General features: G+C 36.7%; 1 protein-coding gene across 3 annotated transcripts in view; it reads right to left on the reverse strand.

Annotated features, from left to right (window-relative positions):
• Window positions 1-7,849: 7,849 nt before the first annotated feature.
• The window catches only part of Pgant5 (polypeptide N-acetylgalactosaminyltransferase 5), a 244,869-nt gene continuing 238,315 nt past the window's right edge, over window positions 7,850-14,403 (reverse strand). For all 3 annotated transcript variants that reach the window (XM_090160009.1, XM_090160010.1, XM_090160011.1), the window contains 4 exons: window positions 13,303-13,442; window positions 12,691-12,789; window positions 12,483-12,617; window positions 7,850-9,630 (listed from right to left, as the gene is read on the reverse strand). In XM_090160009.1, coding sequence (XP_090016135.1) covers window positions 9,484-9,630; window positions 12,483-12,617; window positions 12,691-12,789; window positions 13,303-13,442 — 521 coding nt within the window. In that variant the 3' untranslated portion in view covers window positions 7,850-9,483. The remainder of the gene's footprint in view (window positions 9,631-12,482; window positions 12,618-12,690; window positions 12,790-13,302; window positions 13,443-14,403) is intronic.

Consider the following 14,403-nt stretch of genomic DNA (forward strand, 5'->3'; position numbering starts at 1 on the left):
CGACATTTAGTCGCAAAACATGTACTTAAAAGCGAAATATATTTCAATTAGAGAGACTAGTTTCTGAATCACCTTTCTAAAAATGGCCTTAATTAATAACGAAGCACGCTCCAAAAATGTGACTATCCTTCATTTTTCTTCCGTCTGACGTGTTATGAGACGTCAATTGCGTAACCAACCACGTGACAATTAAAACGCCTTACAAATTTGTGACATTTATTGTTACTAATATAAGCGTTTATTTCGCGTGAATTATAATTAAAACGACTCATTTTACAACTTCCTTTTTAGAGAATATTATTTTAAATTTCCATAAACAGTACAGTTCAGTCTAGTTCGGGAGGCTTTGACAAACTTATGTCGCGACAGCTTTATGATTCTTTGAAATATTATTCACCGTCCTACGCCAATTGCTTTATTATTTAAACGGTTTATAATTGTCCGTGACTAATTTTATTATTCGTGGTTATTAATAAACAATTAGTAGTAATCGAAATAAGTGGTTTTCGTTTTAATCCTTATTAAAGAGAGTCTGATTATTATTACGTACAGGGAAATGGGTGGGGGTAAGTAATATATTTGATATTTTGGGAGGTGGGTAGTAGAAACAATAGAGTGTACACGCAATCCCGCGCGCCCCCTGCTTGACGACCCCAATTTCCTTTTACTTTTTCTTAGGAACAGATTTCTATTGTGTGATGTACACCCAGTGTCGTTATTAATACTTTCTATCACCGGAAGTTAAAATTTGACGTATATCTTCAGTTGTTCAAATATTATTTTACTTCACTCATGTACGGGATTTTGTTAAGCTATCAGAATGTTAAGGTAGGTTTTTTGGGGATAAATTCTTTTAAAATTAAATCTGTTTCATATAATATGAAAAATTAACTTTCGATTTAAATCATTCAATAGAATTTGTTTCTAAGATAACTTTCGTATACATTTTTGGAAAGCCCTTCATTCAATTAATAATAAATAAATTTACTTTCTAATACCATAAGTCAACTCGCAATTATCTCTTTAAATTTAATCAAATTGGGTAGAAAATGATATATTCTTTAATTATACATATTCACAAATTAATATTTTGCTATTTAAAACGTTCGAAATTTATAATAAATTTTAATTACATTTACTCAATGCCCAATTTAAAAGGTTTATTTGAAACAAATTCCCTTTTATTAAATTATAGATATTTTTACCTATGGTTTTCCCTTTAGAAATTTGGGAAAAATCTAAACATTTATTTGTAAAACATTATATACCTCTACAAAAACAAACTTACCTTTCAAAATTTCGTAGATAATAAGTTTACACCCTTGTAACCTCATCTTTTATCAAAACCGCAAAATTGAACTTGGTAGTTTGTGGAACTTAATATTTGAATATATCATATCAAATTCGTCAGAGGGGCCAGAGTACCAAAAACATACTTTTTATCTGTTAGTCAGGGCCTTCTTTACTAACTCGCGTATTCACTAAAACTGAAACAACGAAGCGAAACTCAAGATAGTTTCTTCCCGGCCGCCCCCGCGCTCGAAAAGTATCTCTCACGGCGCATGCGTTACGCTTCACAGCGCGCACTTCGACGAGACGAGACGAAAATTAGCTGGCTAATATTATTATTTAAGACGTCTCTCACGTAACCTCATAGCGATATCGATTTCCTTAATAGCTGAGGAAAAGGTGGGATCTACACGATATGGATTTGTAATGGACCTCTGGCTATAGTTAATAAATATTCAACGGCTAAAGGCAAAAGTGGTGTTTGCCGGCCGAAAGCGAGAGAGAAAAGAGGTTACGTTCATTTCGAAGTCAAATTAATTTTTATTTTATAATATTTATGCTAGATTTAATCTTTTTACTCATACCGGTACGTTTAATGTTATAAATTGTAAATTCATTTAATGTAGGTGTTTTTGTTTTTACGGGAATCGCCGACCGGGTACGATCACCAAATTTAGCGGATAGTGGTAGTGGTCCTTTTAGCAGGTAACCAATCTAGGCCTGTTAAACTCTCGTTAAAAGATAAATCCAGGCCTGTAAAACCTTTTTTAAAAGCTAAATCTAGACCTGTTAAGCTCTTTTTAAAGATAAATCCAGGCCTGTTAAGTCCCTTTTAAATTAAATCCAGGCCCATTAGGCCCCTTTTAAAGATAAATCCAGGACTGTCAAGCCCTTGTTAAAGATAAAACAAGGCCTGTTAAGCCCGTTTTAAAGATAAATCAAGGTCTGTTAAGCCCTTACCGCTTACCGATAATTACAAATCGAAGTCTGTTGAAGCCTTTTACAGATACCAAATCCAGGCCTGTTAAGCCAGTATAGACACCAAATGAATGTCTTTTAAGCCCCTACAGATAACAAATGCCGATCTGCTAAACCCTCACAGATGTCAAATTCAGGCTTGTTAAGCCCTTTCAACGATAAATCCATGCTTCTTAAGCCGTTTCAACCAGGCTTGTTAAGCTCTTTAACGATAAATCCAGGCTCATCAAGCCCTTGTAACGATAAATCCAGGCTTTTCAAGCCCGGGAACTGGTAAATCCAGGCTTGTTAAGCCCTTTCAACGCTAAATCCTGGCTTGGAGAGCCCTTTAATGGTAAATCCAGGCTTCTTATTTAACCCTTTCAACCAGGCTTGTTAAGCCCTTAAACGGTAAATCCAAGCTTGTTCAGCCTTTTTTAAGGATACATCCCGGTTTGTTCAGCCCTTTTAACGATAATCCAGGTCTGTTAAGCCCCTCTTTAGTGATAAATCCAGGTCTGTTAAGCCCCTCTTTAGTGATAAATATTGGCCTGTTAAGCCGTTACAAATAAATAATCCAGGCCTATTAATCCAGTACAGACACCAAATGAATACCCAATCCAGGCTTAATTGTTAAGCCATGTTATGTAATACTTATGGAATAATGGAATGATAAAAAAATCGATAATTATCTTTACCGAATAATTTCGAAGCAAGAAATATTTGGTTGGTCTAACTTGTCACTGTCAAAGAATTCCATTTGTTACTGTCTATATAAAAAGAGCAATAACTGATTCAATCAGCCCTTTAAAAAAGGCAAGAATTTGGGGTGCACCAAAATCCGTATCAGATTTAACCATTTCCAAAAATCTCGTCCTAGAATACCTCAATTGTAACTTTACCTTACCACCCGGTCTCAAGAGTAGTATCGGGTAACTCCCGCAGAAACCCTACACGAAGTAAGGGTACCGGTGGTTTTAACTGGGGGCATTAGTAATTTAAGAAGAGATTCGGGGACAACCCAGAAACGCTGAAAAGGTTGCGAATTACAAAAGAGTGTACGAGTCAAAAATGCTCGCTTGGGAGAACTTGTAAGGATTCGTTGTAAGAACATTTACTAAAGAGACCGTTTATAGTCTACTTCTTCGGGGGAGTTTTAAAAGGATTATTAGCTCAACTCGGTTTTCTGAATACTTATAAAACCTCGTCTGGTGTAAAAATTATTTTTTTGTCGGTAATTGTACGTCCTATTTTCTCGAGAATTTAGACCCCGGAAAAGATATTAAACTTTTAAAATTTCTTCATAGCTGTATTAATGTCCGTTTAGTATGACTGCGTGGTGCTTTTGTAGATGGTAAATCGGCCTATTACCTTAATTCGAAACGTTAAAATAGTCACTGTCAAGTTTTGTGACTGGGCTTGAACAGTAGCTCAAGGTTTTACAAGAAAAAGCCCCTCTCGTATCGTTTCAATCTGCTGCATTGTTTATTAATTGCGCCGTTGAGATGACTGTCTTTTTTAGTTTTACACCAGAATAATGATAGACTGGCGTAAAAATAATGTAGCCACTATTTACCACGCCGCCGTCGCCGCCGTCGCCGCCGCCGCCGCCGTGGTTCACAGGGACACTAGCTAAAATTCTAGTAATGTCGTGTGGTTGTAGAAAACTTCCTACCTACAGAGACATTTGGTGCGGGGAAGAACTAAAAGTACAGTATGTCATTTTCTGAAAGTGGTGGTTAGTAAATTGTTATCTACGGACCTTGGAGAATTTCCCAGAAACAGTGCGATATGTGAAAATACAACAATTGTAATTATACTCCTTGCGAGGGGCTGACCACTATCCGTAATCAGTGTACAAGCCCGTAGCTTTGACTTGAGGGGCTGATCACTCCCCGTAATCGGTGTACAAGACTGTAGCTTTGGCTGCAGTAAAATGATTACGTAAGTGAGTACAGATTTAGCACTACCAAAGGCTGTACTCATTTTCATATTTATGTAATCAGAGAGTGGCTAGCCCCTCGCTTTGACTGTACTAAAGTTATTACGTAAACGATTACAGATTTAGCACTACCAAATCGGTGTACATAGTTTAAGGTTAGCCCCATGACTCCTTGTTGATATTTAGGAGCAACAAACACAAGGAGAACGCAGCTAGCCTTTAAACACACTAACGCAGTGTTGGGTACAAATTTCATTGGACGAGCCATTTCGCTGAACATTTTACGGGTGGGGGGAAGACAATTTCCGAATTTTCCCGACGGCAGCAGGTGCTAAAGCGTCTAACCAATGTAAACTATAACCAGAAAAGACACGACTTCTGACGGGTTGCGTTCTCCTTGTGTGGGGTGCTGTGTTTGTTGATCCTAGGTGGATATAAACCATTGTCAGATGTGCCTATTCTAATAATAATCAGCTAGGCTAATACCCAAGGCACCACCTTCTAGGCCTAAGTTATCCAGCGACATTTATTGCCTTTAATTCAGTTTCCGGGTTACAACCGCGTAGGAGGGTGGTGGCAAGCCCCTCATGCCACGCGAGCCAACAGCTCCCTACACTTACTATTACCGTTAACCTCTACAAATTATCTTCGGGTAAGCTCGTGTGAAACTATTATTTGGCACACAACGTGGCCATATTGTTACGTATTATGATTCTGAAGAGAATGAATTCGGGGTCTGTTATTGTTGGCGAAGATTCGCATCATCGACTTCGGTTGGCCCCGTTTTGCGCCTATTGTTGTTAACCCGAAATGTTCAGTATTATAATACGTTACTTTTCACCGAACTCGCCGAGTCCGCGGTAGTTATTAGTAATTATTAATAGGCCTTTCTATAAAATAAGCTACGCTTGCTGAACTTGTTTTTACGTAGCTCATTCGTCACGAATACGTAGAAGTTCAGTTCTGTTTATGCTTATAAAAACAGAGTGCCTCGTCGAATCTTATGTCCAGGTCTTTTCGTTGTAAAACGTCATCGATACGTCACCCGTGACGCAGCAGCGAGCGCGCAGCAGCAACATCAAAACAAGAAGGCCAATGTTACTTGGTTTACTTTTACTCAATTCTAGCCCTAACGTTAAATTTGTAAATAAATCCTTTGCATTAAGGAAAAATGTTTTTGTTTTATTAAAATTAAAAAAAAAACATTTTTTTTTGTTTTAACCTGTTTTTTTTCAAATACTGGCTTAAATTAATTTAAACTACAGGCCTGTTGCTGAATCACTTTTCTCACTTAAAATCACTTTTTTTAATTCTGTCACTAAAAGTAGCTTTTTATAAAATTAGTCATTTTTTGCGATTTTTGCGTTTTTAATATTATTTGTCTTTAAAAAATCTCACAAAGAACTTAGGACGATAAGATACTGTTCTGAATGCCGAAATATGGTTGTTTCTCAACATTTGGAAACGTTTTTATTGGGAAAAAACTCTTTTTCGAAACAAAAATAAAATACTTTTTAGTTATATGGTTGAATAGTTACTAGGTAAGATTAAAAATATTCGTTTTTTAACTTTGAAAACATTAGTTTTTCTTCTATTTAGTCACTTTTTTAAAAGCACCACTAACAATAATGCAGTTGCACCAGTCGTATGCACAACTCAGAGCAACGCAGTCGCACCTGGTGCATCAGCCATAAGTCAAACCATAAGTCTATAATATTGCTCCATACGCGTTTGTCACTTTGGGGAATTTTTTACGAAGTGACGTAATTGCAAGAAGAAAATCTCCCCCTAGCTAGGCGCTGTCAAAGGCTCCGTGTGACGCTTTAGCAAGCGAACGCAAAACTGCGACGAAGCCCGTAATGCAGTCGGTCTTGTGAATAGCTCTCAGTAAAACTTTTGCATGCGAAGATTAGGAAGTGTCACACTTATGTAAAATACTATACACTTATGGCCAAACGTAACCAACTCTGATTTCAGAGTGGTCATGCCAACCTTACACTAGTTATTAGACTTGGACTCTTAATAGTTTCACCTATTCTCTTATCTGTACCTAGGAGCAATAAACACCAGGAGAACGCAGCTAGCCTTTAAACACGCTAACGCAGTGTTGCGTACAAATTTCATTGGACGAACATTTATGGTAGTAACTTCTCCTAATCTAATTCTGGCTATACAGGGTGTTTCAAAATGTTATGCAAAAATTTGAAGGAGTTGTAGGGGGTGAGTTGAGAAGTAAGCCTGTTTTTGTCCCATTTTCCTACGATGAGTTAAAAGAGCGCCAGAGAGCTTCGAAGTGTGTCCTACTAGCCCCTGGAAGTAGGCTGCAACCACGCAAACCCCAGCAGCAGGGAAATGCGATTTCAGGGGTACGATGAATTTGCGAATGCGTGGGAATTGAGATAAATAACAAAAAACAAATGAGTAAATAAGAAAGGTGCAACGAGTTTAATTAAACACGGAAGAACAAATTAGGAAAATGTGTATTTTGTACAAGTTAGAATAAATGTTCGAAGTTTCTTCCTTCAACTCTTACACAAAGACGACAGCGTCGAAGGAGAGAGTCGCGTACATGTTGAAATACTCTCGGTGTGTTCCGAATCTGTTCGGTAGTGGCTTGGATCCTGGCCACCAAATCAATGTCAAAATCTACTGGCGTGGCGTATACCAGATCTTTCATCCATCCCCACAAGAAAAAGTCCAGCGGAGTTAGGTCGGGGGATCTCGAAGGCCATAAGACTGGACCGCCTCTCCCTATCCATCAGCGTGGATATCGCTGGTTCAGTTTTTCCCGGACCGCCAAGGCATAGTGAGCAGGAGCCAAACGGACGAATGACTGGCTCCCATTTCGTGTCCTACAGCACGTTTGCTTGTTGACGGGTTGTCGTTGAAAGCCTCTAGCACCACTTCTTCGAACTGATCGTTGCGGGCAGCCCGTTGTCGACCTACTCCGTCGAGCAATACGTTTGTAACGAACCAGTCGCGGAGAAGTTCAAGTAAAAAATGAAGTAACGTACCCAGAATGTGCCTGTCTCACGTAATCGACGATGGACATTGGTAAAAGTGCGTGAGACGGCGATGCGCCGGTTCGGGTACCTTTCCTGGTAGAGACGTTGAGCAGCCAAAGCACTGCCATCCGCTAGTCCATACACGAAATGAATATCCCCCAGTTCTTCCGAAGTGAACTCCAATGTTGCAGTTTAAATGTGATGAGAAATCGCGGTCCATCACGACTTTAAATACTGTTTAAGTTTACCTTTTTACGCTGGTTACCTCGATTTGGTTACAAAGTTCTTTTTTACCTATCACACGAACCTAAACCTTAATGTTCGCGTTTCCCTGCTGCTTGGTTTTGCGCTTGTTGCTGCCTACTTCCAGGGGCTAGTAGGCCACTCTTTGAAGCTCTCAGGCATATTCTCAACTCAACCCCCGACAACTCCTTAAAATATTTGCACAACCTGTATACATTCTCAGTTCACGTGAATAAAATTTCGACTTAACTAATATTATTTCTTTTTATAAATTAAAATAAATTTCTAATAAAATTTTAACAACGTTACTATTTCCCTTAACACAATATTATTATTAGTAATCTGTGGTGCATAAAGAAATTTAATGATAATTTCATTGAGCCTTTTTGGAATAAAAATGAAATGACCAAAATTTTAAACAAAATGTCATTTTTTTTTATTAAATACATTTACAGTTTTTTTTTCTGATATAAACCTGAATGCTCTTAATATTGTTGACATTATTACAGGAATGTTGGCTTTTTCTCCCAATATTTTGATGTCCTGTAAACAATAGTATTTAAAAAAATCTACAGAAAGAAAATTGTCAAAACATTTGAAAAAAATTTAAAAATATTTTTTTGTTTTCATCCTAAATAACAGGCCAACTTTAAGAAAGTTCGTAACGGCTTTACATATCAAAAGTTGGCCGTGTTCTTTAACACGTGAAGTTTTTTTGTTAATTATTTTGTAATGTTTCACCTATAACCTCTCTATTATAATACAATTGTACATTTCTTTAAACTATAATCCTGAAATGGATACGTAACGCAAATGGAATGTTTGATTAACAAAAATAATTATAACAAATATTTACTACTATTAATTTATACCCTTATTAATATTGTAAAACCTATTAGAGAACCCAAATTTCTCCTGAGAAATACCAGTTTAATGTCTAGTCTAAATACCCAAAAGAATCTCTATAGTAAAAAGGAGTTTTCTCTTTCTAAATACTTTTTAAAATATTAATAAAATTGAAAGATTCAAAATTATAATACTGAATTTTTTTTTAAATTTTATTTTGAAGGACAAATAATATATATTTTTAAACCCTTTATTTGAGACCTTTTTTTTATTACCCCTTTTATAATTAATAAATATTTTGGCATCGTTTTAGATCGTTTCCGCCACTTTGAAATCGTGACGTTGATAGAATTCTTCTAAACTTAGGACAAAAGAAAATCAAAATTGTGAATAAAATAAAACGAAATCCTAACAAAAAATCACGAACTTTGCTACCACTAAATTTGGAATTTATAGAAAAAAAAATAAAAAATTTATTTCGACAAAATAGATTCGAACTAAATTTAGTTTTTAAATTTAACGTAATTGATAACCTTTAGTACGTATTGCTTCAACGTTTTTTGGCACTTTTCTTAACCACTTTGGAAGACCTATAAACTATAATATTGTTGTAAACCATTTTAATTATTAATTTATAATTTTTTTCTATAAATTCCAAATTATTTTGGGAGTGAAAATATAAACGTAAATTGGAATGTAGATCGACGTTCTAGTAAATTTTTTCAAACTAGTTAAAAATACTCTAAACTGAATTCAAAATTGTGAAAACGGGAAGGCTACCTAATAAAAATATAGTAAATCAAACTGAACGAAATAACAGTTTATCACAAATACGAGCCTTCCCAAAAACCATTTTTGTTATTAAATAGTACATATTTAGTACGAGTTCAATTTTAGTTATGTCCAGAAGGCACTGTATCGAACTGGGTTGTAGTATTATTTTCACCACCAGTTTTAAAAGTTTTTCCGTTCCGCAAAGCGCTGCCATTTTTAATCCAAGTCATTTGGACGTTAGACGCGATGTGGATTCTCCCGTACACCGACGCGACTTTATTTGAATTTGAGTTGGTTTTTCAAAGGAAAAATTGTTACAATTTGCTTGTGATGACTCGTTCTAGTTATAGGAAACGGTTGAAATGTGAATTGCTAGTAATATCTTGACGTATTTTCTCTACCGCACTTTTTTTTTCGTTGACATTTCTAAGAAGCTTGCCATTTAAATCTCTGTTCCATTAGCCAATGTTGAGATTTTCTGCCATTGCATTCGTGTAACACTGGTAGAGTTAAGTCCTTGTCCGATGGTTTATCCAGACATTTACCAGTATTTATGTGCCGTATCACCCCCGTCTGGAACAAAAATTACGTTAGTAACTTTCCAATTTGAAATTTAATTTTAGCTCTGAGAGTTAAGAATACATTCAGGTACCAAGAATATGAACGTAAAGCATAGCCTAGAGCCATATAAGTTCGTCTGCTATTTAATCACAAAAAAGGTTTAAACATAGGTTTGAACATAGATGGCGATCTTGTCTGTGAATTACAAATACTCAAAAGCAAACTTTCCAATCCCCAAAAATTGCAAAATAAACCGATCTTGGAAAAATAAAGTGGGGAAGATCGGTTTGCTATTTTGGTTTCACGTGTGGGTTAAGAGCTGCCGACGCCCCGCCGAATCTGTGTTGGAATGGGATAAAAAATAATAGAAATCGTGTATAGTTGTTTAATTCAAACACAGATGGCGCTAGGGGTAAATATCCAGTTAACCCCCGCCTTAACATATTCCTGGTACCTGAACACATTCTTGTTTCGAAAATTTTATTTTAGCTTTTCTCTACTTTATAAAATCTACAACTCTTAAATGAATAAATGTATGATTTGTAAATAATTAAATTCCAAAATTATATATTTGCGACCATATGTAACATAATTACTCGTAAGTACGTCTTAAAGCGTTATTTTTATTTAATGAAACGGGATAAGATATAATTTACGTCACTACCAACAATTGACGAAAAAGGAGTCGTCAACTTAAAGCAAGTGGCGGCTCTTATAAAAAAAAAAGTAAAAAAGGTTTACAAAATGCTTCTAGGTGGCAGCACCTTCCGGGGACTTAAGCAAAGGTGAGTTGTCCGCGATCTATTGGCTACCCGAGACCACGTGTTTAATAAGTTAATAATCACGTGATACCGAAAAGCCAATCAACGCGAGAAGTTCTCAATTTGCCACACTTTTTAGGCTAGATTATGATGCTTACTCAACTTGCTTTGATTAAAACGCTAACGACATCAGATTCTAGCGTGAGAGAATGCAACTAGAAACGGAATTTATGGAAGGGGATTTTGAAAAAATTCGTCTCGGATTTACCATGTTGTAGCAAATAGGAACAATCATATTCTGGAAACAAGCGCGTTAAACTGGTCAAATTCAAACGCAGGTGTGTCCCTTTAATGAGCTGGTTTCATTAACCTCCATCTATCGGCTTCATAAATAACTTAATATGATACTTTTCGCAACAAAAGCTGACGTCTTAAGGTATGACGACAAAGTACCATTCTCATCTGCCTTTTTTTACTAAACGCGCATGCGTTGGATAGTATTCGCGACCCAAACGAGTAAAGCTAGCTTCAGTGTTGCCAATGTGTGGGATAAATCCCACATTGTGGGATTTTTGGAAATTTTTTGGGTTGTGTGGGATAAAGGGATTTTTAAGCGAAAATCATTGATTTGGTGGGATTTTTGACCTGAATTTTTGAAAAAGCACTATTTCCAGAAATTCATAAACCAAAAATACCAGACTTCTATTTCTCTAACGCTATAAAAATTATTAGTAATTTTTATTTAATTTTTTTTCCCGCGCTGGCCTACGAAACTTGAAAATATTTGGCATGTTTTCCGCTGATTTTTGGGAGGGGGCGTGGCTAAAAACGTGTAGGGGGTTTGGCTGGAAATTTTGGAACTGGACTGTGGGATTTTCGCTCGTCAAACATTGGCAACACTGGCTAGCTTATCCGAGTAGAGGTAGCGCCTATGATCTAGCGTACGCTACAAACAAATTAAAAAGTCAGATGAACATTTTTTCTGAAATAAATTAAAGCAAACGATGCAAAAATTATATTAAAATGCAAGTATCATTATTTACAAAGGTAAATTTATGAATAACGATGAGGAAAACTAATAGCGTCTGCTTTAGCCGCAACCTATCTAGGTTTCAATGTCGAACCAAAGGGGGCGTAACGATAGTTTCCGGTAGAGAATTGAAACTGGCTCGAAAACACTTAATTTTTGTTTCCATCTTAACCCTTTCAATAACAGAAGGCTTCCATTTACAATCCACTAATAAGGTTCTTGAAATGTTTTTAGATAAAAGGGGGCGCTGCACAACATTAGGGGACCGACGGCGACAACGCACCGATTTTTTTTAATTGCACGCGGTGTCTCCTGCACGCGAGTGGCATAAAGGCTGATTGATTCCCCTAATGCTGGCAGCGCCCCCTTTTATCTAAAAACATTTCCAGAGCCTCATTCTACGTTTTTTTTATAGAAATATCATTATGTTATCTGGTTACATATGGTTTGATAAAAAAAAACAAGTTAATTCTGCGCAATTAAAGGGGAACGGCCAAACTTTTCCAAATATCGCCTTATTTGCATATCAAAAGATCAACAAGACGTACCTTATTTGTCTTGAAAAAATAGTTTTTGGCCCAAAAAGTTTAAACGCAAAATAACGCCAAGTATTTGGGTTTGAATTTTCGCCGCCATCTTAAGGTGTATCGCCAGCTCCAGCACGACCTTAGTGAGCGATTTGCGAACTATCCTAACTTTGGAAATCGCGCAATTTAGGCTTAGGTCTGGTATAGCTGGAACGCGACGCGCGTGCAAAATAAAAAATCTTTCGCGTCTTCAGCAGCATGCGCTTTCATATGGTTTTTCAATTTTAATCAAGCAAGGAGTGTCTCACCGGTTTCTCACCAGCTGTCGCGGCGGACGCGCGTTTTTCGTTTTCCGGAAATATCTTTATTTTATTAAAAATTAACCGAGCTGAATATTTTTTAATGCGGTTTTCGCCATAAATTTTAGTTTTTAACGGGCTATAGGGCTATCTAACTGGTTAAAGCTTGACCTTTTAAACTTAAGACTTTATGCCCGTTTCAAACGAAAATTTCCCAATGGTTAAAAAAAGCTTAATTATTTTTTACCTCTTTGTCATACTTCCACATTTGATTTCCGCCCATTCCGTGGCATCTAATTAATTTAACGTTTCCTCTTGACGACGAAACGTCGAGACAATTGTCGTCTGACATAATCTGCTTGCCTTTGGTGTAAGCGAAAACCTGCGAGCGAAGAACGAGAGAGAAATTTAATTAGTGGCCGCTGTGGAAGCCCGGATGAGTTTTCCGTAGTTACCTGGTTTCCGCCCAGTCCGTGACACGATCCCATGGCTACATTCTCCCCGCTCTTTCGGCCGAAGGTGTCCAGGCAGTTATTAGTGTCCGAATTTCGTATCTAATATTAACGAGTTTAATTAAGTGAGTCGATGACGGTTGACCTTCGCGTCTATGCAGTGATGCCAGATCGCGAAAATTAAATTTCCCTTTCACAGCGTTCAAATTTTATTTATCTGAGCAAAAATTCCCTACTTTTTCCAAAATCGGAGATATATTCATATTTACATAAGTCTATAATATTGTTACATAAGTTTTGTCAATAGGTGTTTTCATAAAATCCGGTTATGTTGTATTCCCCCCGACAAAAATTGCCCCCTCAGTCTTTGATGGGAGTTCAGTTCAGTACGTTCCAGTTCTAAAACCGTAAGCGCCATCTATATTTTCAATATCGAACTATATACCCATAATTAATATCTAATATTGTTTATTAATCTAATCAATTTAGTCAGATCTTCTGAATTTTTAATAGCTTCGTTTTAAAATCATCTCCACCATTTCCGGTCTGATTTCCCTTTTACTTTATCTAGGGAAATATCCCTCGATCTGGCATCACTGCGTCCAAGGAACTTACCTCTCCCAAATAGTAGTAGTCCAAAGGCATTTGCGACTCGGGGTAGATGTTCTCCAGATACCAGCGGAAGCTCTTGCACTTTAACCTGTCACGCAGGTCTTTGCGCTCGGATACGTCACCAATGTCCACTTGTTTTGCGCCTAATTAAAGTAGTTCAATTTCAGAATCCACTCAAATATTAGGCGTAAGGTACCGGCATACGGAACATATGATATTTACTCTGCATAACGTTTAAATGAGACCTTGTTTCACACGAAATGTTCAATAAGGACTAGGCAGCATGACGTCACGCCATAATTCGGTTTCACTACCTTATTTCCAAAACCCGGTAACTCGAAAATATCGGTTTGTTTAAAAACTAATTTAAATTAACGTGTTCGAGTTTAACTACATTATTTCCCAATCCCGGTTACTCTCGTTTTTAATAAAAATTAATTTAAATTACGAGAGGGGTCGGACATTTACCAAAATCCCGTACACTTTGTCTAAAATCGCAAAATCTTAAATAATAATAATAATAATAATAATCAGCTAGGCTAATACCCAAGGCACCACCTTAGGCCTAAGTCATCAAGCGACTTTTGGAGCCATTAATTCAGTTTTTGACGGTGTTTTACGATATTTCTTTGTATTGAAATCATATTTCAATATCCTAAAATTCCGAAAACACTACGAAGAAATATCGTAAAACACCGTCAAAAACTGAAAAAAATCGTATAACCGGGGCGTCGTGCGATTCCTCGCTGCCAACTAAAACTTACTTTAATTTGAAATAAATTTCGATTAGGCTTAAAAAACTTGATTTTTGGTTTTGGCTTTTCTTCAATATTTCCGGAACCACTTGTCCGATTTTGAAACCGAAACCGGTTATGGAAAGGGAACAATTCCGCGCGTCGATTGCTGTTTGTCACGTGCACGAATTTCTCGAATTTCTATTGGTTGAAAAGGCGATGTTTTAGTTTTTTAAGCCTTGGTCATATATTTCATCACATTATTATTCTCCGTTTTTTAACCTTTCCAAAAAGGTATCATTTGACTTTCTACTATAAGCAGTCTTAAAAATATTTGAAAAATAAAGTGTCCAGAAACTTTTGTCCGGGA

Source organism: Leiobunum rupestre, chromosome 10 (genome assembly GCF_980474605.1).
Source record: "Leiobunum rupestre chromosome 10, qqLeiRupe1.1.hap1, whole genome shotgun sequence".
Lineage (NCBI taxonomy): Eukaryota > Metazoa > Arthropoda > Arachnida > Opiliones > Sclerosomatidae > Leiobunum > Leiobunum rupestre.